This window comes from Pseudophryne corroboree, chromosome 1 (assembly GCF_028390025.1).
Source record: "Pseudophryne corroboree isolate aPseCor3 chromosome 1, aPseCor3.hap2, whole genome shotgun sequence".
Taxonomy (NCBI): domain Eukaryota; kingdom Metazoa; phylum Chordata; class Amphibia; order Anura; family Myobatrachidae; genus Pseudophryne; species Pseudophryne corroboree.
This window is the reverse complement of record NC_086444.1, coordinates 1,200,296,593-1,200,324,229: the sequence shown is the minus strand read 5'-3', so window position 1 is coordinate 1,200,324,229 and position 27,637 is coordinate 1,200,296,593. Positions and strand designations below refer to the sequence as shown.

The window sequence follows — 27,637 nt, the reverse complement described above, 5'->3', positions numbered from 1 at the left end:
CTGGACAGGAAGGAGGGGTGTAATATGTATGAGCACAGGAGGGAGGGGTGTATTATGCATGAATACAGGAGGGGGAAGTGTAATATGGGATGGAGGGGTGTAATATGTACGAGTACAGGAGGGGGTGGTGTAATATGGGAGGGAGGGGTGTAATATGTACGAGTACAAGAGGGAGGGGGTGTAATATGTACCAGCACAGGAGGGATGGGTGTAATATGTAAGAGCACAGGAGGGAGGGTGTAATATGTATGAGTACAGGAGGGGGAGGTGTAATATGGGAGGGAGAGGTGTAATATGTATGAGTACAGGAGGGTGGGGTGTAATATGTACAAGCACAGAAGGAAGGGGTGTAATATGGGAGGGGTGTAATATATATGAGTACAGGAGGAAGGGATGTAATATGAGAGGAAGGGGTGTAATATGTATGAGCACAGGAGGGAGGAGTGCAATATGTACGAGCACAGGAGGAAGAGGTGTAATATGGAAGGGAGGGGTGTGATATGTAAGAGCACAGGAGGGAGGGGGTGTAATATGTATGAGCACAGGAGGGAGGAGTGTAATATCGGAGGGAGGGGTGTAATATGTATGAGCACAGGAGGGAGGGGTGTAATATGCAAGAGCACAGGAAGGAGGGGTGCAATATGTACGAGCACAGGAGGAAGAGGTGTAATATGGAAGGGAGGGGTGTAATATGTATGAGTACAGGAGGTGGGAGGTGTAATATGGGAGGGAGGGGTGTAATATGTACGAGCACAGGAGGGGGTGCAATATGTACTAGCGAAGGAGGGAGGGGTGTAATATGTACGTGCACAGGAAGGAGGGGTGTAATATGGGAGGGAGGGGTGTAATATGTACGAGCACAGGAGGTGGGAGGTGTAATATGGGAGGGAGGGGTGTAATATGTATGAGTACAGGAGGTGGGAGGTGTAATATGGGAGGGAGGGGTGTAATATGTAAGAGTACAGGAGGGAGGGGTGTAATATGTAAGAGCACAGGAGGGAGGGGTGTAATATGTATGAGTACAGGAGGTGGGAGGTTTAATATGGGAGGGAGGGGTGTAATATGTAAGAGCACAGGAGGTGGGAGGTGTAATATGGGAGGGAGGGGTGTAATATGTATGAGTACAGGAGGTGGGAGGTGTAATATGGGAGGGAGGGGTGTAATATGTATGAGTACAGGAGGTGGGAGGTGTAATATGGGAGGGAGGGGTGTAATATGTACGAGCACAGGAAGGAGGGGTGTAATATGGGAGGGAGGGGTGTAATATGTACGAGCACAGAAGGTGGGAGGTGTAATATGGGAGGGAGGGGTGTAATATGTATAAGTACAGGAGGTGGGAGGTGTAATATGGGAGGGAGGGGTGTAATATGTACGAACACAGGAGGTGGGAGGTGTAATATGGGAGGAAGGGGTGTAATATGTACGAGCACAGGAGGGAGGTGTAATATGTAAGAGCACAGGAGGGAGGGGTGTAATATGTATGAGCACAGGAGGTGGGAGGTGTAATATGGGATGGAGGGGTGTAATATGTATGAGTACAGGAGGTGGGAGGTGTAATATGGGAGGGAGGGGTGTAATATGTAAGAGCACAGGTGGGAGGTGTAATATGTAAGAGCACAAGAGGGAGGGGTGTAATATGTATGAGCACAGGAGGTGGGAGGTGTAATATGGGATGGAGGGGTGTAATATGTATGAGTACAGGAGGTGGGAGGTGTAATATGGGAGGGAGGGGTGTAATATGTATGAGTACAGGAGGTGGGAGGTGTAATATGGGAGGGAGGGGTGTAATATGTATGAGTACAGGAGGTGGGAGGTGTAATATGGGAGGGAGGGGTGTAATATGTAAGAGCACAGGAGGGAGGGGTGTAATATGTAAGAGCACAGGAGGTAGGGGTGTAATATGTATGAGTACAGGAGGTGGGAGGTGTAATATGGGAGGGAGGGGTGTAATATGTACGAGCACAGGAGGTGGGAGGTGTAATATGGGAGGGAGGGGTGTAATATGTATGAGTACAGGAGGTGGGAGGTGTAATATGGGAGGGAGGGGTGTAATATGTAAGAGCACAGGAGGGAGGGGTGTAATATGTATGAGTACAGGAGGTGGGAGGTGTAATATGGGAGGGAGGGGTGTAATATGTACGAGCACAGGAGGTGGGAGGTGTAATATGGGAGGGAGGGGTGTAATATGTACGAGCACAGGAGGTGGGAGGTGTAATATGGGAGGGAGGGGTGTAATATGTAAGAGCACAGGAGGGAGGGGTGTAATATGTAAGAGCACAGGAGGGAGGGGTGTAATATGTATGAGTACAGGAGGTGGGAGGTGTAATATGGGAGGACGAGGGAGGGGTGTAATATGTACGAGCACAGGAGGTGGGAGGTGTAATATGGGAGGGAGGGGTGTAATATGTATGAGTACAGGAGGTGGGAGGTGTAATATGGGAGGGAGGGGTGTAATATGTAAGAGCACAGGAGGGAGGGGTGTAATATGTAAGAGCACAGGAGGTGGGAGGTGTAATATGGGATGGAGGGGTTTAATATGTATGAGTACAGGAGGTGGGAGGTGTAATATGGGAGGGAGGGGTGTAATATGTATGAGTACAGGAGGTGGGAGGTGTAATATGGGAGGGAGGGGTGTAATATGTATGAGTACAGGAGGTGGGAGGTGTAATATGGGAGGGAGGGGTGTAAAATGTAAGAGCACAGGAGGGAGGGGTGTAATTTGTATGAGTACAGGAGGTGGGAGGTGTAATATGGGAGGGAGGGGTGTAATATGTACGAGCACAGGAAGGAGGGGTGTAATATGGGAGGGAGGGGTGTAATATGTACGAGCACAGAAGGTGGGAGGTGTAATATGGGAGGGAGGGGTGTAATATGTATAAGTACAGGAGGTGGGAGGTGTAATATGGGAGGGAGGGGTGTAATATGTACGAACACAGGAGGTGGGAGGTGTAATATGGGAGGAAGGGGTGTAATATGTACGAGCACAGGAGGGAGGTGTAATATGTAAGAGCACAGGAGGGAGGGGTGTAATATGTATGAGCACAGGAGGTGGGAGGTGTAATATGGGATGGAGGGGTGTAATATGTATGAGTACAGGAGGTGGGAGGTGTAATATGGGAGGGAGGGGTGTAATATGTAAGAGCACAGGTGGGAGGTGTAATATGTAAGAGCACAAGAGGGAGGGGTGTAATATGTATGAGCACAGGAGGTGGGAGGTGTAATATGGGATGGAGGGGTGTAATATGTATGAGTACAGGAGGTGGGAGGTGTAATATGGGAGGGAGGGGTGTAATATGTATGAGTACAGGAGGTGGGAGGTGTAATATGGGAGGGAGGGGTGTAATATGTATGAGTACAGGAGGTGGGAGGTGTAATATGGGAGGGAGGGGTGTAATATGTAAGAGCACAGGAGGGAGGGGTGTAATATGTAAGAGCACAGGAGGTAGGGGTGTAATATGTATGAGTACAGGAGGTGGGAGGTGTAATATGGGAGGGAGGGGTGTAATATGTACGAGCACAGGAGGTGGGAGGTGTAATATGGGAGGGAGGGGTGTAATATGTATGAGTACAGGAGGTGGGAGGTGTAATATGGGAGGGAGGGGTGTAATATGTAAGAGCACAGGAGGGAGGGGTGTAATATGTAAGAGCACAGGAGGGAGGGGTGTAATATGTATGAGTACAGGAGGTGGGAGGTGTAATATGGGAGGGAGGGGTGTAATATGTACGAGCACAGGAGGTGGGAGGTGTAATATGGGAGGGAGGGGTGTAATATGTACGAGCACAGGAGGTGGGAGGTGTAATATGGGAGGGAGGGGTGTAATATGTAAGAGCACAGGAGGGAGGGGTGTAATATGTAAGAGCACAGGAGGGAGGGGTGTAATATGTATGAGTACAGGAGGTGGGAGGTGTAATATGGGAGGACGAGGGAGGGGTGTAACATGTACGAGCACAGGAGGTGGGAGGTGTAATATGGGAGGGAGGGGTGTAATATGTATGAGTACAGGAGGTGGGAGGTGTAATATGGGAGGGAGGGGTGTAATATGTAAGAGCACAGGAGGGAGGGGTGTAATATGTAAGAGCACAGGAGGTGGGAGGTGTAATATGGGATGGAGGGGTTTAATATGTATGAGTACAGGAGGTGGGAGGTGTAATATGGGAGGGAGGGGTGTAATATGTATGAGTACAGGAGGTGGGAGGTGTAATATGGGAGGGAGGGGTGTAATATGTATGAGTACAGGAGGTGGGAGGTGTAATATGGGAGGGAGGGGTGTAAAATGTAAGAGCACAGGAGGGAGGGGTGTAATTTGTATGAGTACAGGAGGTGGGAGGTGTAATATGGGAGGGAGGGGTGTAATATGTACGAGCACAGGAGGTGGGAGGTGTAATATGGGAGGGAGGGGTGTAATATGTACGAGCACAGGAGGTGGGAGGTGTAATATGGGAGGGAGGGGTGTAATATGTAAGAGCACAGGAGGGAGGGGTGTAATATGTAAGAGCACAGGAGGGAGGGGTGTAATATGTATGAGTACAGGAGATGGGAGGTGTAATATGGGAGGGAGGGGTGTAATATGTACGAGCACAGGAGGTGGGAGGTGTAAGTACGAGCACAGGAGGTGGGAGGTGTAATATGGGAGGGAGGGGTGTAATATGTATGAGTACAGGAGGTGGGAGGTGTAATATGGGAGGGAGGGGTGTAATATGTACGAGCACAGGAGGTGGGAGTTGTAATATGGGAGGGAGGGGTGTAATATGTACGAGCACAGGAGGCCGTTTCGTGTCTTGCAGGAGGTGGGAGGGCCCTGCGCGCTGATAAACAGACTGGCCCGGCTCCTGCAGCCACAGTGCCCGGACGGCTGATCACCGAGCAGGAGACAGAGCTGTGCCCAGTGTGAGAGCCGGGAGCGGAGTCAGTGATCACATCGGGCGCACGGAGGAAGGTAGACGGATACGATGTATGTATGCGGTGTCCGGTAACCCTGTGTGTGCCGGGGGTAGGGGGCACTGGGCACCGGGCACCTGCACCCCTCCTCCCGTGTGTGTGCCAGCCTGGCACTATGTGCTGTATAACAGTACATCGGATTCCCGTGCATTTACTGGCAAGTGCCCCCTCCTGTCCCCCCCCCCCCCCCCACCCAGTGGCCTCCTCTACCCTGCAGTGCTGTGTGCCTGATCGTGTGGCGGGGGTGGGGGCTCAGCTCCTGGGATGGGGGCCCTCTGTAGCGGGCAGGGGGCTCTGCTGCTTCTGTGTGCGGCGCTGGGGGGCTCCGAAAGGGGATCAGTGCCTAGGTATGTCTGCTCCGGCTTATGGGGGGGCTCTGCCGCTTCTGTGTGCGGCACTGGGGGGGCTCTGCAGCAATGTGCGGTAGGGGGAGTGGGCTGCTCCTGGGGATGGGGGGCTCTGCTGCTTCTGTGTGCGGCACTGGGGGGGGGGGGGGGGGATTTGAGGGGCTTTGCTCCTGGGCGAGGGGGGCTCTGTAGCGGGTAAAGGGCTCTGCCGATTCTGTGTGCTGCACTGGGGGCTCTGCAGGGGCTCATCGCCTAGGTATGTGGGGCAGGGGGTCTGCTGAGAGTAGCTGGTGCTCCTTGTAGTCAGTAACCCCAGCATTGCAGGTAGGGGGAGGCTAGATCCTCTCCCTGCCCAGCAGCACATGACAGGAGATCTGGGGTTCTGCACCAAAATCCTGACTCCCCCATTATCATCTCCCTCCTGCACCCTCTCCCCTCTGCCTTCCTCAGACCTCCTTTTTCAGTTGTAGAGAAGCAACCCCCCCCCCCATGACATCATCATTTAATCCCCATTATCAGTCTTATTCTTGCTCCACATGTATAGTGACCCGCTGCAGTGCAGTTTCCCTGAGCCACTAAGCTGACAGTCTACTCCTCATACAATGCCGAGCCGTCCGTCACGCCATCCTGGGTTTTGATCCACATCTGTGGCGCTAGAGTGTGAAGATCTGTCTCTGGGATGTTGATGGGAGGCTCCGACATCTGTTATAGGCTTGCAGGGTGTACAAGGCCTGTGGTAGAATGTAGCCGGCATAATAGCCATAGACCGGGAGCATCGGAATATGGGAGCAATGGCCTCATTCATCCGGTATCAAGTGGTCTGTTAATGGTTTTTGGATTGGCATTAAATGGTTTAAAGATCTGTTCAGAAATAATGGAGTGTAAGCTCTTCAGGACAGAAGTACATATCGCGCTTTATCTGTAAACCCTTCAATGGCAGCCCTGCTTGCTTTCAAATTAATTGTAGGAGAATATTTACAATGCAAGAACGTTGTTTCCTAAACCAATCCATCAATTTTTTTTTTTGTATTTCCTTTTTATATATTAAGATATTTGACAGATTTTTTTTCTTTTTCTTTTTTTAAAATATTATTCTCCTTATTTTTCTTGTTTGAAAGTTGCGTCCGTTTTGCTGCCTTGACTTTAATTTGCCCTTGTGCTGAAGTTTGTTGCTGGAAAGCACCAGCGCTGAGGACGTTAAATCCCTATTCCTTCATTACTGACCCCATTAAGAGGTGTGTAGTTCCCATGGCAGCGAGAAGCTCAGGGCTGGGTTTTAAAACCTGTATAAACGTGAAATCCCTGCAATCCGATCCTGCCTCCTGGACCTGATCCTTTTATTTTTGTTCTCCAGACGTAAAGAAGCCTGGTTCCAAAGCTTCCCTTCAGCCCGGTTCTAAATGCTGCTGCTGCTGCGGTGTAAAATCCTATTGTTTGGTGTGTGGTATGGCTGGGATGTGACGCCAGTGCTGAGTCAGACCTGCTCTCTTTTGTTGCAGCATGATAAAGTACAATACGTGGACCTACGTGGCACTCTGTCCTTGCGTGACCCTTCCGGGTGTCTTTTGTGGTTCCGTAGAAAAGGAGGGGGGAGGGGGGATTGGTAAATGGAACCTTGTACACCCATACTGTGATGCAGGATATTATTATGCACTGCGGGCTCATGGTGACATTTCTGACCTTACATATAGTTTACTAGTTATTTATGTAGCGCACACATATTCTGCAGCGCTTTACAGAGAATATTTGGTTATTCACATCAGTCCCTGCCACAGTGGAGCTTACAATCTATTTTCCCTACCACATGTACACACACAGACATTCACACTAGGGTTAATTTTTGGTGGGAGCCAGTTAACCTACCAGTATATCTTTGGATTGTGTGGGGGAAACCGGAGCACCCTGGGAAACCCCACGCAAGCACGGGGAGAATATACAAACTCCACACAGTTAGGGTCATGGTGGGAGTTGAACCCATGACCTCAGTGCTGTGAGGCAGTAATGCTAACCATTACACCTCCACCAAGAGGCCTATACGTGGTGCAGTTTGCAAATAGTCGCTGGGTGCTCAATTTTTTTTACTTGCATGCAACTCGAAAGCTGTCCCTTTAATGCCTATGGTACTCTTGAGAAATCTGCACGAAAGTTCTTCCCTGACATAGCTTCCTTTTGGAAGTCACCCTTGTAACCCCGGCTTTGGTCTGTGTTGTGAAGAGGGAGAGTCGTGTCCGGAGATGATGCCAATGTTCCGCTGTGTGGTCTGCTGCTTTGTACAGGGGTGCTGTGTAACTTCATGGGACGGTTTATATCTTATGCTGGGTACACCCTGGACGATTTGAGTGTTGTTCAGAAATATCGGAATCTGACATATCTTTCAAAAGTCATCCAGTGTGGACCCAGCTCAAACCTACACTGTGGTGTGTGTATATGGTAGCTTATGGGGGGAATTCAATTTATTGAAAAGTCGGTCGGGTGTCTGGTTGTCCCCCCCCCCCCCCCCCCCCCCCCCCATACTGTATTAGTATTTATTAACCCTCTCATTTGCCTTCTTTCTTTCCAAGATAGGCAGCGCTGGGCCCCTGACTCGATGGCTTTGCTACAATGCCAAAGTGTGGTTGGCTAATGGGTTCCCAGATGGGCAGATTTTAGTAGGCCTCTGTCATCTAGAGAGTTGAAACATACTGCAACCTGCGGGCAGTTACCCCTGGAATGTACTACATCCGCTGCATGCTGGTCAGTCGGCCTCTCCCGACACCCTGCCCCCAGATCTGCTGCAGTACAGAGAACAATGAATGGAGAGGTGTGTGGTTGGGTAGATATTCAGTGGGGATCGTGTCATGTTAAATATTTAATGTATTTGTGCGCACAGGCTGCGTGGAATACTTGGCATTTAGTGCAGCACCTTGTTCTGCTGATGTCGGTCTTGTTGCACAAGTCTTGTGCAATGCACAATCTTTCATCCCTTGTAAAGGTTACGGTGACTCTTTGTGAGTCATGAGCAACGATTTTCTAGATTTTATTTTCCAGGCTGTGAATCAGAGTGTGATAGAATAGTGCAGGATCCGGTGACCTCGCTCCTTACCTAGTGCGCAGTTCACAATGACTCCAGGTTCGTACACGGCTGCCCTATCCTGCATGCTTCGGATGTGTACACACCTGCTCTATACTGTGTGCCTCGGGTGTGTACTTTATCTAATGTTCCAAGAGTTTCTGAGAACTTCTCTAGTGTTTACATGGATTGCCAGCCAGATGTTGCATAACGGGTGCAGGGGACAAGATCTGGTGCTACAAGGGACGCTGCTGGGGCACTCTCTGTATATAACTTCTAGTATTTTATTTGTAGCCATTCTTAAAGTGTTTTGGCACAGGTTTTTTTTCCTGTTATTGGGGGGCAATTCAATTAGCTGTGTAACCCCAGCAACTGCACCCACCAGGTACGCAGGAGAATGTGCCATGTTGGGGTAACTTAATTCTTGGCGTTGGTGCACATCTCCACCCCTCATTGCTGGGAATTGAATTGACCCCTTAACCTCCTGCCCACCTGTTGGGACCCAGTTTGTATCACAGCAGTGTTTCCAGACACACGTGCTGATTTTGTGGGAGGCTACAACTTGGCAGAGGCAGTATTACAATTTTGGGGCGGTGAATGCTTGATTGGATAATTCTAACATCCATAATTTATTAACGGCGGCAGTGTGGAGTACCTGGCCGACGAGGTGAGCGCCTGAATGGATATTTGTATGATCTGCGCACTGTGACCCCTTCGTTTAGGTACCATCCACCACTGTGGCGCCAGCTTGCTGATGGCAGCCCTTAGTTTTTGTGGCTTGGTATTTTAAGCTGGCCACACATGGACTAATCCAGCTACTCTGCTCCGGAGCCAATTGACTATATTATTTTGGGGTTTTTGTTTTTGTTTTTTGTTTTTTTTCAGACACGTGTTGCAAAAATGGATGTAATGATATATGGGGGTCATTCCGAGTTGTTCGCTCGCAAGCTGCTTTTAGCAGCTTTGTACACGCTAAGGCGCCGCCTACTGAGAGTGAATCTTAGCATATCAAAATTGCGAACGAAAGATTAGCAGAATTGCGAATAGACACTTCTTTGCAGTTTCTGAGTAGCTCGAGACTTACTCGGCATCTGCGATCAGTTCAGTCAGTTTCGTTCCTGGTTTGACGTCACAAACACACCCAACGTTCGCCCAGACACTCCTCCGTTTCTCCAGCCACTCCCGCGTTTTTCCCAGAAACGGTAGCGTTTTTTCGCACACACCCATAAAACGGCCAGTTTCCGCCCAGAAACACCCACTTCCTGTCAATCGCATTACGATCACCAGAATGAAGAAAAAACCTCGTAATGCCGTGAGTAAAATACCAAACTGCATAGCAAATTTACTTGGCGCAGTCGCACTGCGGACATTGCGCATTAGCGACTATTCGCTCCGTTACGACAAAAAAATAACGAGCGAACAACTCGGAATGACCCCCAATGTGTGGATGATCGCATTATGTACTGTATGTATACAGATACAACTCACCACCCGCTCCTCGCACCCGTCCCGGATAACTGCTAGCTCCTGCGCTATATTAATAAATAAATGTCCGTAGGGGTGTGGGGTGGCAGGAAATATCAAAGTGCAAAGCAGATTATTTAAGTATTGTGGAACTACAGATTCCAGCAATCCCTGGTACCCATTTACTCTTTGAATGTGCTGCAGCCTTTTTGACTTGCCTGGGTATAACCTGTCCCGTTGCCACAATTCACCAGTGTAAGTTTGTAGAAGCAGCGGCTGCTCACTGGGGGTATTGTCTGGCAGCGGTTTACCGCGTCTCTGAGCCGTTATAGTCCCCTCTGTGCGTGAGTGACCCGGCTATGCTGGTACACAGGCCTGCGCTAGAAACTGGGACTTTGTCTTCTAGTATATTAGGAAAATAGAGCAGGTAACAAAATTCATGGTTTCACTAGAAAACGTAATTCTAAATTGCAAGTTGAAATCTAAACGCTTATTTTAATAAGCTTAAAACCATTTGCTGCTTAAGTTTTATTTTCATAAAAAAAACTGCTCAAACCACAACTCATTTTACTAAATCCATAAGGAAACTTCTGACTTTGTTACTGAAACAGCCTTAAGGGATTAGAAAATACACATTTCACGTCCTGACTGACACGTAACGCCGCTACTTGACACGACCGCGACCCGCAGCTCTCACTGTGTACAGCCTGTAACACTTACATCCTGCACACGATGGCTTAAGTCAGGCAATTTTCTTAGAAGTGATGCCAGAATATATGTCAAATAGGTCTGTTTGCTTAATATGGACGTAAGCTCTGCTTTGCAATGTCCTGTTTCCACACTTATTTAACTTCCTTGAGGGTTTTTTTTTTTTTAGTACTAAACTTCTGTATCTGCACCTGTTTACCTTATATTGGATTTCTGTGACCGTTGATGAGACATGAATATATTTGAGTTTAGATTTCACCAATAGGCTTTTGAGCGTCAAATGTTAATTTGCAATGGGCCACTACACCCACTTCTGTGGGGCATACATGCATTGTAGGGGTCACCAAAGTCCAACTTTTGGTGTTTTGAGTATTTGCCCTGTTACTTAGGGCTCTACTTATCATTGGTGGCTCGTGATTGCGGAAACTCGCTATCCAATTACTGCGTATTTATATGTGGCCACAATTTACCTTGCCGGGAATCCCCTGCAAGGGTTTCCTTCCAGTCACCGGTAGCCTAGCCCTGATGGCGAAGGGTTAAAGTTATATGGGTATAGTGGCTACTGTATTTGCATTCGCATTGTGAGTTGATTCAGCAGCGGTCTCGCAAAGCGTCATCGGCTCCCACTACAAGTTATAGATTGCCGCAGAAAACAAAGCGGCTTGCCGCATGGTATATTAAATAAGGCTGCCCTCCTCATAGAGATCTATGGGGACTGCAGCATGAAATGGGTAACCAACCAAGACATCAGATTTTCTCTTAAGTGAATTTTGAGAAGCAAAAGTAAGAACTCCATAGATCTTATTTCCACACCGTGACTATACCCCCCCCCCCCACCCCCCTTCTATAGTATGCCTGCATCCAGATACACTCCATGGTTTAGTCCCATTTCTCCTAATATAAAAATAAAGTGAAATGCGTGAGCAAAACTCCCAGTATCTGTGCCTTTCCCACCATTAGTCAGTACTGTACCCCTTCTGCGGTCTGTAAATGGAGACGGTCCTGCCAAAACGGGGACTTTTGGGAGGTACGCAGAAGGTACACATGTTATACAGACTGTCCTGGTGATCCGTCTCTTGCTCGCGTTTGTTGGGAGGCAGAAATGAGGCTTATACTGAGCAGAAGGAGGGGAGAGCTACAGTTGCATTTGTCCGGCTTGTTGACCCATAGCAGGGGTGTATCTAGGGGTCCGCGCGCCCCTGGCAAAGTAGCTGCCCCCCCAACAAACATATATTTGAAATAAGGGAGGGGTGTCAAAAAGGAATGTGGCCTTGTGGGGAAGGGGCGTGGCCACACAATAGTACTTCCAATTCAAATTATGCCACACAGTATCACATTACACCGCACAGTAGTGTCCATTACTCACATTACACCGCACAGTAGTGTCCATTACTCACATTACACCGCACAGTAGCGTCCATTACTCCCATTACACCGCACAGTAGTGTCCATTACACCCATTACACCGCACAGTAGTGTCCATTACTCCCATTACACCGCACAGTAGTGTCCATTACTCCCATTACACCGCACAGTAGTGTCCATTACTCCCATTACACCGCACAGTAGTGTCCATTACTCCCATTACACCGCACAGTAGTGTCCATTACTCCCATTACACCGCACAGTAGTGTCCATTACTCCCATTACACCGCACAGTAGCGTCCATTACTCGCATTACACCGCACAGTAGCGTCTCTTATTCATGTTACACCGCACAGTAGCGTCCATTACTCGCATTACACCGCACAGTAGCGTCTTTTATTCATGTTACACCGCACAGTAGCGTCCATTACTCGCATTACACCGCACAGTAGCGTCCATTACTCGCATTACACCGCACAGTAGCGTCCATTACTCGCATTACACCGCACAGTAGCGTCCATTACTCGCATTACACCGCACAGTAATGTCTCTTATTCATGTTACACCGCACAGTAGTGTCTCTTATTCATGTTACACCGCACAGTAGTGTCTCTTATTCATGTTACACCGCACAGTAGTGTCTCTTATTCATGTTACACCGCACAGTAGTGTCTCTTATTCATGTTACACCGCACAGTAGTGTCTCTTATTCATGTTACACCTCACAGTAGCGTCCATTACTCACATTACACCGCACAGTAGTGTCTCTTATTCATGTTACACCGCACAGTAGTGTCTCTTATTCATGTTACACCTCACAGTAGCGTCCATTACTCACATTACACCGCACAGTAGCGTCTCTTATTCATGTTACACCGCACAGTAGTGTCTCTTATTCATGTTACACCTCACAGTAGCGTCCATTACTCGCATTACACCGCACAGTAGCGTCTCTTATTCATGTTACACCTCACAGTAGCGTCCATTACTCACATTACACCGCACAGTAGTGTCTCTTATTCATGTTACACCTCACAGTAGCGTCCATTACTCGCATTACACCGCACAGTAGCGTCTCTTATTCATGTTACACCTCACAGTAGCGTCCATTACTCGCATTACACCGCACAGTAGCGTCTCTTATTCATGTTACACCGCACAGTCATACCCCTATAGAAAACACCATCTATAAAAGGCATAGGGGGAATGCAAACAAAGTGAAAATGTGGACCAGTGCTAATAAATATATTCCTAATTTTATATGGGGAATGCGGTCAAACCACATTTGCTATTAGTATACCTGATCCTGCCCATAGGCACACACATATACACTTACATAGTCATACACAAAACGCATACATATGATATAGTACAGTCACACATGGAGTATATACAAATACAGTCCCATACATAGTCACACACTAAAACACATAAATACAGTAGATACTTATATATATATATACACACACACACACACACACACCCCCCCCACATTACAGACAGGGTACGCTGACTGCATGTACTTTAGTAGCTCATTGTCCTCTCTCCCTCTCCTCCATGCTGCTGGGCTGCCTGGCAGTGAGTGTCGTGTTGTCCCTCCCCCGTACTTCCACTCCGTCCACTGCCCTAGCCCAGTGCAGGGCAGTGCAGTCCTGTGCCTTGACCCCCCCCCCCCCCCCCCCCCCCAATAATCCAGCTCCGACTGTACCTGGTAACTGTCTGTCACTGCCGGCGCCAGTGTCCAGCATCACAGCTCAGCACTAGTGATCAATCAGACTCAAAGTAAACTACAGCTCCTAGCAGCCCTTGGTGCCGGGAGCTCCCAGTAACGAGGGCTGCTGGGAGCTGTAGCTTATGTTGAGTCTGATTACAAGCGAGGTGCAGTGCGCTGCTGCCGGACACTGGTGCAGGCACTAACAGACAGTCACCAAGTCTAACAGTACCACTTGTTTCTACCCCCTGGCCATGGATGGCACAGCCGGATGGCGCCCCCTCCTTCCCTGGCAAGTGCCATCCTGGCCAATAGGTAGATACACCCTTGACCCATGGATTCTGTGCTGCTATTATGTGCGGTGCAGAGGTTCCCGAACTCCTCAACACACCCAAACGTTCCAGGTTTTAAATATATCCATAATTGGCCACGGTTGACTTATCAATTAGTACCCCAGTCAAACTGTGCTGAGCCATGGAGGTCTTTAAAGACAGAACTGTTAAGGTGCCTTTGGGACTGAGTTTGGGGTCCACTGGCATAGAGGCTCTCACCTCCTGTATAGTTTGTGGGGACTCTTCATCCTCCATTGTTCTGTAGTCTCTGGTATGTGCCCCCCATTTTTCTGAAGTGCCTGGTATGTGGGGACTTTCCCCCATTCTTCTGTAGTCTCTGGTAAGTAGGGGACTCTTCCCAACCCCCATTCCTCTGTAGTCCCTGGCATGTAGGGACTCTTTCCCCCCCCCATTCTTCTGTAGCCATTGGAGTGGTGTATAGGTGCTCTTCTCAAACCCCCCCCCCCCCCTCTTCTGTAGGCTCTGGTGTAACTCTCTCTGTCTCTCTCTCTCTGTCTCTCTCTCTCTCTCTGTCTCTCTCTCTCTCGTCTCCCCCCTCCCCCTGTTCTTATGTAGCCTCGTTTGTAATGTTGGGGGTCTCTCCAACTGTCAAATACTGTCCGTAACTGTACACAATGGCTTTCTCAATAGTGCGGATTGTTGGCATCACCCACCTTACCCAGACATAATGATGGCCACTAGAGCTCTTACTGTAACCACTTCATACCTCTGTCTGAAATCACCCGTTGAAAACTCCCTGTTGCTACCACTTGGCAGAATGGCTGTGAATAAGTGGCCTCACTTGACAAAATTGGTTACCATGGAAACAAACCGTAACAATGCAATGGTTTGTTTCCATGGTTACAGATATTGCCATGAAGGTTATGAACAGAAGACCAATCTGTCCAGTGACAGTGATAGCATTTTCTTGAGTTTCAGCTGCTGCTTTCAGGTGAAAATCCCACTTCACGTTTTGGGAGGGATGCCAGCGGCTGGAAGTACCCAGATTAAATATTCTACATCAAAATTACAGTGTAGGGTGTGTCTACAAAGGTAGCGGCGAATTTATGTGTGTATATATGCTTTTGTGTGTCTATAGATTGCGGTCATAGCAAATTTAGGGGACAATTCAAAGTTGCGCTGTTACTTGGCCCGATTTCTCCTCATTCGTGTGGATGTTTGTGTAAAGCGGAGTCTGGAGGTATTGATTGTAAGTCTGGCCTATAGCTGCACCTACTTCGGCCATGGGTGGGTGGGGGATAATTTAATTGTCCCCTAATTTTAGAACCGTTCAAAAGGGCAATAGAATTCATTATTAAGTAGCAATGCACAGGTCAGAAGCCTGGTTGACCAGGACTTTAGTGGGATTTTTCTTTATACACTTTTATAGTAAAGACTATGGTCTTTATTGTGGTTGGCCAGCAGACCTCATTAGTGCAAACTGGGGACACTACAGTTCCTTCACTTTGCCACTGGCGCCTGGACCCCTAGACAAGGGGCGGATTGGCCATAGGGTCCACAGGAAGAATTCCCTGTGGGCAGTTATTGGTTCCAGCTGTTAAATATTATGTGCTTTTTCTTCTGTGGAATTCTGAACTATTGTTTCTGTGCGTCCCTAGTTCCAGAGATCACTGGTATTCTATATACAGTCGTGGTCGCCAAGGTTACTTGTGTTTTCCTCTTATCACCGGTTGCCGTTTGGCACTTGTCCTGCGAGATGTTCTTGTACTGGCATGTATTTATCTTGCTGTTGTATCCATGCAAAATAAATGTGGTTATTCACATGGTAATGGGGGACCGGGGATAGAAATAAACGGTTGGAAGAAGTCATTCTGTTCCTGTTGAGGTAATTGATGGCAATTTTGTAAAACCTCCCTTGTTCGGCCAGCTTTTAGTTTATTAAAGCACAGACTGTTCCCAGACAAATCATTTGCTGCAGGAGGTTGAGATTTATTTATTTATTTTCCTGTCCTGCTCTTATTATCCGATAATGTGTTGCCAGTCCATTAATCTGTATCGGAGCAGTTCCAAGAAAGTCGCCGGGTTGATTCCTCCTTTATCCAAATCGAGGCAAAATATTCTGAGGGCTACAATGTCTTCTCTAAACCCTTATTTTCCGGCTGGACGGCCTATTTAAAAGTCTGTTTCGTGTCTCAAAGAACAACCCAGATGGATCTTTCACAACAAAATTAATTTGTTTTCCTCTTTTAAATACGGGATGCGTGCAGCCTTCTCCCCTCGTCTGTGTAATCGGCATTCTTGGCAAGCACGGAACTCTGTGTTCTGGAAATAGAGCGAATACGGCTGTTGACTGACGCTGGTAAAAAAGTAGGAGTTTGGTGAAGCCATTCTATGACCAGATTAGCTGCCGATGGTCCTGGATTTCAAAAGTCATCCCAGGAAAATGTTATATCTATTTCTTGTAAAATTAGGAAAAATAAAAAAGCCTGACTGCCCATCTACAGTAGGTCAACTCCTTCCCTGTATTATATACGACCTTTTCCAAAATTACATCATTACAGTCCCGGTTTTAAGGCTATCCAAGCTTGAGCACAGGTGAATTCCCTAGTTCCTCACTCAATTTTATTTAACCAACTGATCTCAAGCAGGAGTATCCTTAACACCTGGACTGTAATGGCAAAGTTTTGGAAATTCAGGTATAGGAGTTTAAGAGGACAATGCTTTTAACTAAGAGACTTGACTTCTATTCTGGTGATCACAGTCCTATTGGGTGGAAAAATATACTAGCCTTGAATGGTCAGAAGTCAACAGTGTAGGTTTCCTCCTATCCCATTTTCTTTATCCACTAGGCTTCCCTCCACCTCCTCCTGCACTTACCTAGTGACCTTTTCTGGCATTTCGGTTCTTGTGTAAGCATGGGCCCTAGTGACTGTCTTTATTAAATTGTAATATTAAGGTCTGATATGAATATATCCATAATGGGATGATGGATTCTTGCAAATCTTAGTTAACCGTTGTTTTCTAGGTTGAGTTGGTTACACTTTGACCTAGAATATTACACCTCCTATTGTAATTCATAGTCTAGAACCTCTACCAGTATGATCTGCATTCTGTAATAATGTACTGATATCCAGGGCATTGATTGGACTCTTGTGTAGCATCTGTCCCTTTTGTCCAAATGTTTACATCCTTTTCATGCAGACCCTGCAACATGACCATTTCCACAAGAATGGTCAAAATGCTCTGCTACTGGGCTTCCAAATTAAATTACCATTATAGTCACCTGTGTTGGTCAGACTAGTGGCTGAGAAGAGTGTGTACAAGTGACTGCCATCATAAATGAAGTGGAAAGTCCAGGAGCAGAGCTTTTTGTGCCTGGTGGAAGGGGACAGGTTGCAGGGTATGTTCATGGGTTCACCTTTGATAACCTAATTTGATAACCTACATCTTGGGTGGGCGTTCAGGAGGAAATTAGGTTTAACTTTCCAATAGTATGTGTGTGTGTGTGTGTGTGTGTGTGTGTGTGTGTGTGTTTGTGTGTGTTTTTTTTTTTTCCTTTCTTTCTCTTCTATACTTGATGTACTGAAATTGTATTGTGTTGTCTCCACTAGGTCAACTAAAAGGAGAGCTTGGACGGCATGCAAAGTTGTGAAATATCTTCAGAAAACTCCGATGATCCTCTTAGTAGTGGCCCACATCGAAACGGACAACCGCGTATAGTGATCATTGGGGCGGGTCTTGCAGGCCTCTCTGCTGCAAAATTTCTCCTTGAGAAAGGATTCACGGATGTTACGATCCTTGAGGCTTCTGATCGAATTGGAGGTAGAGTGCAAAGTATAAAACTTGGTGAGTAGCGTCCTAACCCCCCTCCCCCCAACACGACCCTTACCTTCCCTTCCTCCTATTGATCAAGAAGTCCCTCTTCTTATTATGGTTTTTCTCAGTAACCTTCCGTCTCACCCTACTTGTAGAACCTCGAGGATCCTATTCTCTGCAGTTCAGGAGATGCTCCTCCCACCATCCGCTGTAATGGTCACTTCTCCCTGGCCGAAAACCGGGGGAAGTATGAACGGATACTAGATCGATAGTTGTTGATACATCCCTTTTATTCAGGGGGAAGAAAAAAAAACGGAAAAACCTTCTGTCCCAATTCTTAAGTGTAGCATCCTCTTGGTTTTTCTTTCTTTCCTGCACAAAATTAGATTTTTATCAAAAAGATACTGATGTCTGGTTTTCTTCTGGCCTTCACTTCCAAAACGTGGTTTTCTACCTGCAGTTCTCACTACTTATGGTTTGACATGCCCCCTCTATAATAGGCTAAGCATTCTCTCCTTGTTCTGGGACAGGTATAAAACTTAAGTTTGGTAGGTTGCACTTAATACGATCTTGAAATGTGATTATCTGTAAAGGGCAAAACAAAAACCCCATGCAACCACCCACTGAATAGTCCTCAGTGGACCGACACAGAGGAATCCCAAATCTATAAGACAAAAACACTAACTGGACATTATATTTTTTGTTGCATTGACAGGACACCGTCCATCTTATATTTGAAAGGTAATGCAAGCTGTTGGTGCTACTACATTTCATGGTCCATGTTCTTACAGTTGTGGCCCTTTGTGACTTTGTTGTAATTTTTTGCTCTCTTCTCTTTAGAACACGCTACATTTGAACTGGGAGCTACTTGGATCCATGGGTCGAATGGCAATCCCATCTATCATCTAGCAGAAGACAATGGCTTACTGGAGGAAACTACGGATGGCGAGAGAAGTGTTGGGCGCATCAGTCTATACTCCAAGAATGGAGTGGCTCACTACCTCACCAGCAGCGGACAGAGGATCCCAAAGGATCTGGTTGAAGAATTCAGTGATGTTTATAACGAGGTGAGACTCAAGAGTCCCCCTTTTATATAAAAAAAAAAATACAGTAACTGCTGGATAAGTGCAAATCTTTCAGACTTCGTTGTCTGGTAGAATTCTCCACTCTAAGGCAGGGATGTAATGAGTTCAGCGGCCGTGCGGGATGCCGAACTCTGACTTCATTATGTCCTGGCCTAAGTTGGCACTCGGGCGGGTAAAGATGGACAGTTGGCTTGAGCACCAAAGGACTTGATTTGAGCACAGTGCTGGTGACCAGAATCTGTCGGGTTTGGCCATTGTTGGTTGACCAAGTGGCATCTATGCCAGTTAGTACGGTCAACACTGTTAGAGGGTTTGTGTAGAGAGGCATCAAACTACAACGTTCTGCCAATATCTGTACTTTATTGGTCTTGGGTCACTTTTGGTTAGGAGCTACTGTATGTATAGGCAATGTAACTTCGTCTGTTTTGCCTAGTTGGTGTACATTTACAGTATGAATATACTGTATAGGGTTTTAAATGGCAACACATTTAGTCTATTGAATTGAGTCCGATCTCCTGCAACTTTTACTTGATATCTTTATGACGTCTGCTTGTGAGTGATTTTTGTGTGCCGTTAGCCGTTCTAGGTATGAGTGACTCAGCGGCCGCTTGTTTTTCTGGAACAGCTGGTTATGGATGGAATCCTCATCCTGTTATGTTAAAGTTGTGATTACGTACTGAAAAAAGGAATCGTCTTGATCCTTTAATTAATGGATTTCTGTGAGTTAACTCTGCCACCTTGTGTCAGACCTGTTAAATTAGATAATGAGACTTTCATCATTAGATGGAAACAGATATGCCTACAATTGACTGGAATGGGAAATCTTTAAATTTAAAGCTAAAATCTCTAATTTACTCTTAATATTGTAATTTATTAGGGCAGCTTCTAAGTTGCCCACAAATCGTATACTGAAAGTCTATAAAAGTTATTGAGAAGCACCTTTTTCTTAATTGGGAATGTTTGGAATACAGACTATTCACATGGCGTTCCAACTGTCACTCTTAAGGCCGAATGGTCCCACTGCCCTGATGATAGGGTTAGGGTTGATGGCACTTCCCTTTAATCAAGGACTCCTGAATTGGACAGGTTCTAAGCAGCTACAGAATTGGTGTCGTTCGTAATTCTCTTATTAAAGGGATGGAAAGCAACCCTATAGAGGGTGCTTTCTGCCAGGGCTACCAGGGACAAGTGTTACCTGCAGTTAATGATCGGTGACTTTAGTGGAAAGGGGGTTGGTTTTAATGCAATTCTGATGTTTTGAGGGGCTAGTACACTAGTATTGTGTGGCATGGCCATGCCTTCTGTAATGCCACCACACCCATAATATGTCACCGCTATTCCCCCTTTGGTGCATTGTCCTGGTCTTGGATGCATCCACTGCAGGAACTGTTAAACCATAAAGGTTGAGGACCTTCCTTGAGATAATACTCTGTTTCAGAGCTACTACAGCACATGCGTTACAGGCTTGCGGTGGAATGCTTTTCTTTCTCCCCCCCCCCCCCCCCCGCCCTTTTTTTTTTTTTCTTTTTTTTTTTTTTTTTAACTGCGTAAGGAATTGGCAATGGTGTACTGGGTGCAGACATAGTTTGTCAAAGAAAGGGTGTTGGTGGAACTAGTGCCCCAACTTCTGATGAATTATAGGTTGGCCTCAGAATTCTGTATCCTGACAAAAAGATAAAAGCGCAGCATATTTTTCTACGGCCTTTCAATTTTATGAGGCTGAAGGAGGAGTTGGGGCTTCTATAAGGGACTGCTGATCACCCCCTCCCAGTACCAGTTGGCAGCATATAGATGTGTTCTTCATTGTGGTTTGTTTTGTGGTGTTGTGTTTTTTGTTTTGTCATGAACAATATTGATTGATCTCTCCACCTGTTTGCTCTTCAATTTTATTATGAAGTGTCCATACGCCATTCAGGTCTCTCCGCTCTTGCTGGTAGGCTGTACGCAACGCTGTTGTATTAGAAACACTGGAACATAGTCCATTTGTGTTACAAGATCATGCAGCAAACCTTTAATATCTCTAGTACGTGGCAAGTCCTGCAAGCACAGTCCGTAACCACCTTTCTCCTTTTCTTTTTTTCTTTTCTTTATTTGTTGGACGGAGCAGCATGGCTGTCGTTAACGAGGACCTCCCTCGTCCGTACATGTTCGGACGAGGGAGGGGGTCGTTAATGATGCGCGGGAGTGCGCATCATTAATGACATTAGTGTACACACTGGACGAGGTTGTGGAAGATCTCGCTCAGATCAACCATTCTGAGCGAGATCTTTCAAAATCTCGTCTGTGTATGGGGCTTACCACTAATGGTAGACATGCATTAGGTCGACAGGGTCAGCAGGTCGTCAGAGAATAGGTAGACAGCAGAAAAGGTCGACCGGGTCAAAATGTCTACTTAGAAATAGTCGACACAATAAAGGTAGACAAAAAAGTTGGGTTTTTTTGGTTGTTTTGTCACTTTTCTGCCACAAACAAGTCCCATTAGTGTACTGCGTCCTCTCGCATGGCTCACTTCGCTCACCATGATTCAGACCAGGTTACTATTCCCAGTCATAGTCCATGTGGATGGTAATGTATGAAAAGGTTGAAAAAAATTGGCAAAGACTTCTGTCGACGATTGTTATGTCTGACCCCTTTTTTTTTTTGTCCATGTCAACCGAATGCATGTCCAACACTAGTGGTAGACCTATTGACTGTAGACCTATGGTCCGGATACCTTTCCAAACATCTTGGAGAATTAACCACAGATCTGGAAGTATTTGAGCAAGCCTACATCCACAGAAGATCTGTGGTTAGTTCTCCAAGATGTATTGAACAATCTCCCTGCCGAGTTCCTTCAAAAACTGTGTGCAAGTGTACCTAGAAGAATTGATGCTGTTTTGAAGGCAAAGGGTTGGTCACACCAAATATTGACTTGATTTAGAGTTCTCGTCTGTTCATTCACTTTGCATTTTGTTAATTGATCAAAATAAACTAACACTTCTGTTTTTAAAAGCGTTCCTACGTTGCAGCATTTTTTCCACACCTACCTAAAACTTTTGCACAGTACTGCAGAATACAGGCTAGGCAAAGCCCTGCAACAGGAATATTTTAGGCCGAGAGATTTAGCAGTGTATCAGAAACTTGATATCCTTATCTCTATGCAGAAAAGACAGACGTTTGGCGTAATGGCTCCTCTGCTACTGCCAAATTAAAAGCTGGTAACTAAACCCGTTTAAGAAATGAAGCTCTGATATTGCCTTTCGTGTCTGTCTGTGGACGCAGCTATTGAAGCTGTCTCATTGAGATGTGTCTGAATTTCCAATCTGACCTAATAGTCTATGAGAAACCAATTTACTCACTACGTTAGTGAGATTATGACTGGAATTCAAATGTTTCTTACGGTCGTGTTCCATTAACCTGCTGCGAAGCTATTGGCTTTCTAGGCACGGCATTCAGTGCCGAAATAGGGAAGCGTAATCTACCCTAAAAGGACCGTTTATTAGCAATCGGTTGTCAGTGCGAGCTGCAGCCTCCAGGCGTTCTACCCACAAGGTGAAGTCAAGGTGCTCAGACAGTGCCCTATATGATTTGACTACTCTGTGTGATGTATTTCTGCAGAGCAAGTGTGGCTAGCGGTCAGTCATTCTGTGGCTGCTCTGTTAGAGAGCCGCATCCCTCTCAACCAGACAAGCTGCGGATCATGGTTCTTCAGCGATGCTAAACCATTACCTCTCCAGTGCATGGCGAGCTATAAGCAGGAAATACAGAGTTAATGGGACAAAAATCAAGGGGTATTATTGGGTTCTTGTGGTCCTACAGCACAACGACAATAACTGCATCTGGGTAAAGTACAGCAGAAACATTTCAGTCTATGACATTATGCGGGTTCTATACGATGCGTTAATCCAACAAGTTGCATAGACTGATTAAGGCCCAGATTTATCAAACCTTGGAGAGTGATAAACAACAAGGTGATAAAGTACCAGCCAATCTGCTCCTAACTGCCATGTTACAGGCTGTGTTTGAAAAAGGACAGTTAGGAGCTGATTGGCTGGGACTTTATCACCTTGTTGTTTATCACTGTCCAAGGCTTGGTAAGTCTTTTCCTATATGCCTTGCACTAGACAGACAGCAAGCATATAATATGGTTATATTTCATTGTATTAAACAGGAGAGGATCTAGAATATTGGTGTTACCCATCCCCTATAAGTGGTAACATTAATTTCACATGCTGTAAGTGAGGAATTGTCGGCTGCTCTTTCTTTCTTTCTTTCTTTCTTTCTTTCTTTTTCTTTCTTTCTTTCTTTCTTTCTTTCTTTCTTTCTTTCTTTCTTTCTTTCTTTCTTTCTTTCTTTCTTTCTTTCTTTCTTTCTTTCTTTCTTTCTTTCTTTCTTTCTTTCTTTCTTTCTTTCTTTCTTTCTTTCTTTCTTTCTTTCTTTCTTTCTTTCTTTCTTTCTTTCTTTCTTTCTCGCGCTCTCTTTTTTTTTTTTTTTTTTTTTTTCCATCCAACAAACTGGCTAGCTTAGCTTCTCTCCGTCTGTAGGGAATTGTAATACTTAATGAGAAATGGAGCTAAGTGGAGGACCCGGTTTTTAATTCATGCAATCCCTGTGATTAATGGGCGCTCACAGCCCGGTGGCTGCAGATGAGACGATTCCCAATTAGTCGTCGCATACACTGGGGGCACGGGTCATAAATTGATATTCAAGGCATGAGTTGCTGGAAGTCCGCGCATACACGGACGCATCGTCCTCCTCTGTTACAGCTGCTGCAAGTCAGAGTAGACCTGTATGGGGAAGCTTGGCGAATCGGAAAGACCTAAAATTACCATCCTGTTCCAGTTATAAAAATATATTCATTGGCTGCAATGTAAGGAAAAAGGCTTGACCATTTTCTTGGAAAATGTTGGCGCCAAGCAAGCTGTCCTAAACCGATCCCAGTGTTGTGCGGTTATTGGAGGCTCCCTGCCTTTGGCTGTCATCGTTCCAGCAAGCTTACCCGAACCCCAATTAAGTCTTAAGCATTTTTGGTTTTATATATATTATACTCTCATAATTCTTCCAAGTTCATTTGTGTGTGTGTGTGTGTGTGTGTGTGTGTGTGTGTGTGTGTGTGTGTGTGTGTGTGTGTGTGTGTGTGTGTGTGTGTGTGTGTGTGTGTGTGTGTGTGTGTAACCAGATAACAAGTAGTTATTTTTTTTTGTATTTAAAAAAAATATATATATATTTTTTTTTATTTTTTTTTTACAAAATTTAAAAACACCTGTAGTGTGTTAATAAGCCCTTCCAATGTTGTTTTAATATATGTGGCGGGATGTAATGGAGTCTGAAATCACAGGTGCGGGAAAACTTTTTAAAGGGGCAGTCACTTACCAGGAAAACACATGTCCTGTAAGTGATTGCCCCTTTAAAAAAAGAAAAAAAGTCCGAGATCAGCCGGCATACTGCAGCTCCAGCGATATCGTACTCCATTACGTCCCGCCGAATTCTGAAGCCAATGGTGTACTAGCTATATACGCCAAGATCACATCGTGCAGAGAGAAAAAATAAAATAAAATCGCCGCTAGATTCCCACTGTGAGAAGACACAAAAGTCTGGGGCACATTATCTTGTGGCTGAATTTATAATCTTAAAGTCCACTTTTGTTAGTGCTTGTGTTTACTGTTAGAGTGTAAGCCTCTGGGTACTAACGTGGATTGTGTTCTGTCTTGTCTTTTTTTATTTATTCCAGGTCTATAACTTGACTCAGGAGTTCTTTCAGAATGGAAAACCAGTCAACGCAGAAAGTCAAAACAGCGTGGGCGTCTTTACCCGAGACGTGGTACGGAAACGCATCAAGGCTGATCCTTACGATTCAGAGACAACAAAGCGGCTGAAGCTGGCTATGATTCAGCAGTACTTAAAGGTAAAGAGAGGCTGTCATGTCTGCTTTATCATCACAGCGCACATGTAACGTATAATGTAGGCTGGTTCCCGGGCTGGCTGCCTTCCTCCTTACTTCTTGTAAGGGGTCCGTATATAACCATGCACCTTTTTTTTTTTTTTTTTTTTTTTTTTTTTTTTTTTCCTTTTATTAAGCTTATGCTGTATCAAAAAAATGTGACCGTACTGATGCATGTTATTCCCCTTTCAGACTGCCAGCCAGTTGAGCAACCCAATGTTTCAACCCGGGTAGCGAGCAGGGTTGAACACTGGTTCAACGCGGCTCGTGGTGCAGTGTGAACGTGTAATCCGTGCCTGTGCGACTCGGCACCTGTTCACTGCATAGGAAAAGGCGCTGCTTGGGGATCACCTGCAGGCACCGCCTCGGGACATGTCGGCAGTGATGTCACCAACCTGGCAATAAGTTGGGCCGCCAGTCTGATATGGGTCTCGCATGGGAAGGGCCGGTGCATAAAATCCCAGGTGTGACCTGGCAGTGCAGTCTGAAATTAAGTTTACTAACTATACTTCACTTGGAAAAGAAAAAAACCCAACAAACACAATGGGGGGTGGGGGGTTGTGGTAGAACAGCCAATACAGCCTATTCAGATGTCGGTTCTACTTAGCTTCTGATAAGTGCAGTAATACTCCTTTCGCTTACGTCCTAGAGGATGCTGGGCACTCCAAAAGGACCATGGGGTATAGACGGGATCCGCAGGAGCTTGGGCACACTGAAAAGACTTAAACTGGGTGTGAACTGGCTCCTCCCTCTATGCCCCTCCCCCAGACCTCAGTTAGACTTTGTGCCCAGGAGTGATGGGACACACTCTAGGGGAGCTCTCCTGAGTTTCTCTTGAAAAGACTTTTGTTAGGTTTTTTTATTTTCAGGCAGACCTGCTGGCTACAGGCTCCCTGCAGCGTGGGAGTGAGGGGAGAGAAGCAGAACCTACTTCTACTTAGTTTAAAGGCTCTGCTTCTCGGCTACTGGACACCATTAGCTCCAGAGGGTTCGATCACTTGGGGCGCCTAGCTGCTTGTTCCCGGAAGCCACGCCGTCACCCCCCTCACTGAAGCCAGAAGAAAGAAGCCGGGTGAGTATGAGAAGAAAAGAAAACTTCAGGATGGCAGAAGACTTCAGTGACCAGGTACAGCGCAGCGGTAACGCTGCACTCCATGCTCCCACACATTATCAGGAAAGGCACTCACAGGGTGCTGGGGGGAAGGGGGGGCGCCCTGGGCAGCATGTTACTGAAGTCCGGGGCCGGCAGAAGCCTTTTCGGTGCCTCGGCACCGTTTCTCAGACCCCCGCCGGCATTTTTACATTTTCAAATTTGGCGGGCTGAAGCGCGCCGGGAAGGGGCGGAGCTTCGTCGCTCGGCTCACAGCGCCATCTTCTCCTCCAACGCGCGGCTGAAGGAGACGCTGCCCGGGACCTCCGCAGCTCCTCTCACAGTAACGGGGAGCTAATCGGGAGGGGGGGGGGGGGGCAGTTGTGGTGCATTCTATTGTGGTTAAGCAGCGCTGGTCACATATATCCCTTGAGTGGACATATGGGCGCTGGGGTGTGAGCTGGCATACTCCCTCTGTGTCCTCTATCTGGGCTTCATTGTGGGCCTGTCCCCTAGCTGAGACATTCTGTGTGTCGTTACTACGCGTCGGCATGTCTGAGGCTGAATGTTATTCACCGGAGGAGGTTATTGGGGGAGCGGATATGGCTTCTTTATCAAAGAGGTTGGATAAGTCTGAGTCACAGATACAGGTGGGGAGAGTCCATGGAGGAGGCTTTGTCCCTGGTACAGATCCCATCGGGGTCGCAAAAGCGGCCGTTTAATCAAGTGGTAGATACTGATACCGACACAGACTCTGATTCCGACGTCTATTTCACTGAGGCTGCGTTACATCCACGATTAGTTAAGAGTATTCAATACATGATTGTGGCTATAAAAGATGTTTTACACATTTCTGATGAACCTGCGGTACAGGAAATAAGGATTTGCTTGTTCAAGGGAAAAAAACCTGGAGGTGAAGTTTCCCCCCTCTCATGAAATTAATACTCTTTGTGAGAGAGCTTGGGAGTCGCCGGACAAGAGGTGGCAGATTCCCAAGAGGATTTACATGGCGTATCCTTTCCCCTCTGATGACAGGGAAAAATGGGAGTCGTCTCCAAATGTTGACAAAGCTCTATCTCGTTTGTCTAAGAAAGCGGCGCTTCCGTCTCCTGACACTGCAGCTCTCAAGGATCCGGTGGATCGCAAGCTGGAGACGTCTCTGAAGTCCATTTTCGCTAATTCTGGTGCATTGCTCAGACCTGCTGTGACGTCTGTATGGGTGAGTAGTGCTATTGCTAAATGGGCTGAAAATTTAGCTAATGATATGGATACACTTGATAAAGATAATGTTATTTTGACTCTTGGTTATATCAAGGACGCTGCAGATTACCTGAAGGATGCGGCGAGGGTTGTTTGTCTCTTGGGATCAAGAGCCAATACCATGTCCATATCGGCCAGGAGGGCGTTGTGGATACATCAATGGAATGCTGATGCCGACTCCAAGAGAGCTGTGGAAGCTTTACCCTTCAAAGGTAATGTCTTATTCGGGGACGACTTGGCTGACCTGGTCTCTACCGCGACTGCGGGTAAGTCCTCTTTTCTTCCCGATGTTCCCACACAATAGAAAAAGGCACCACATCAGCAGATGCAGTCCTTTCGTCACAATAAATACAGGCGAGGAAAAGGTTTGTCCTTCCTTGCTTCAAAGGGTAGAGGAAGGGGAAGGAAGTCGCCTGCCGTATCAGGCGCCCAGGACCAAAAGTCCTCCCCTGCCTCTACCAAGTCCACCGCATGACGCTGGGGCTTCCCTGGGGGAGTCCGGACCGGTGGGGAGGCCGTCTGCGACTCATCAGTCAGGTCTGGATTCAATCAGACCTGGATCCTTGGGTCCTAGAGATTGTGTCTCAGGG

At 46.6% G+C, this 27,637-nt stretch overlaps 1 protein-coding gene across 1 annotated transcript in view; it reads left to right on the top strand.

The window, feature by feature from the left end:
* Window positions 1-4,753: 4,753 nt before the first annotated feature.
* SMOX (spermine oxidase) overlaps window positions 4,754-27,637 on the top strand; it is a 56,033-nt gene continuing 33,149 nt past the window's right edge. Inside the window, exons 1-4 of the mRNA XM_063925319.1 lie at window positions 4,754-4,937; window positions 17,488-17,722; window positions 18,533-18,759; window positions 24,488-24,661. Coding sequence (XP_063781389.1) covers window positions 17,515-17,722; window positions 18,533-18,759; window positions 24,488-24,661 — 609 coding nt within the window. The 5' untranslated portion in view covers window positions 4,754-4,937; window positions 17,488-17,514. The remainder of the gene's footprint in view (window positions 4,938-17,487; window positions 17,723-18,532; window positions 18,760-24,487; window positions 24,662-27,637) is intronic.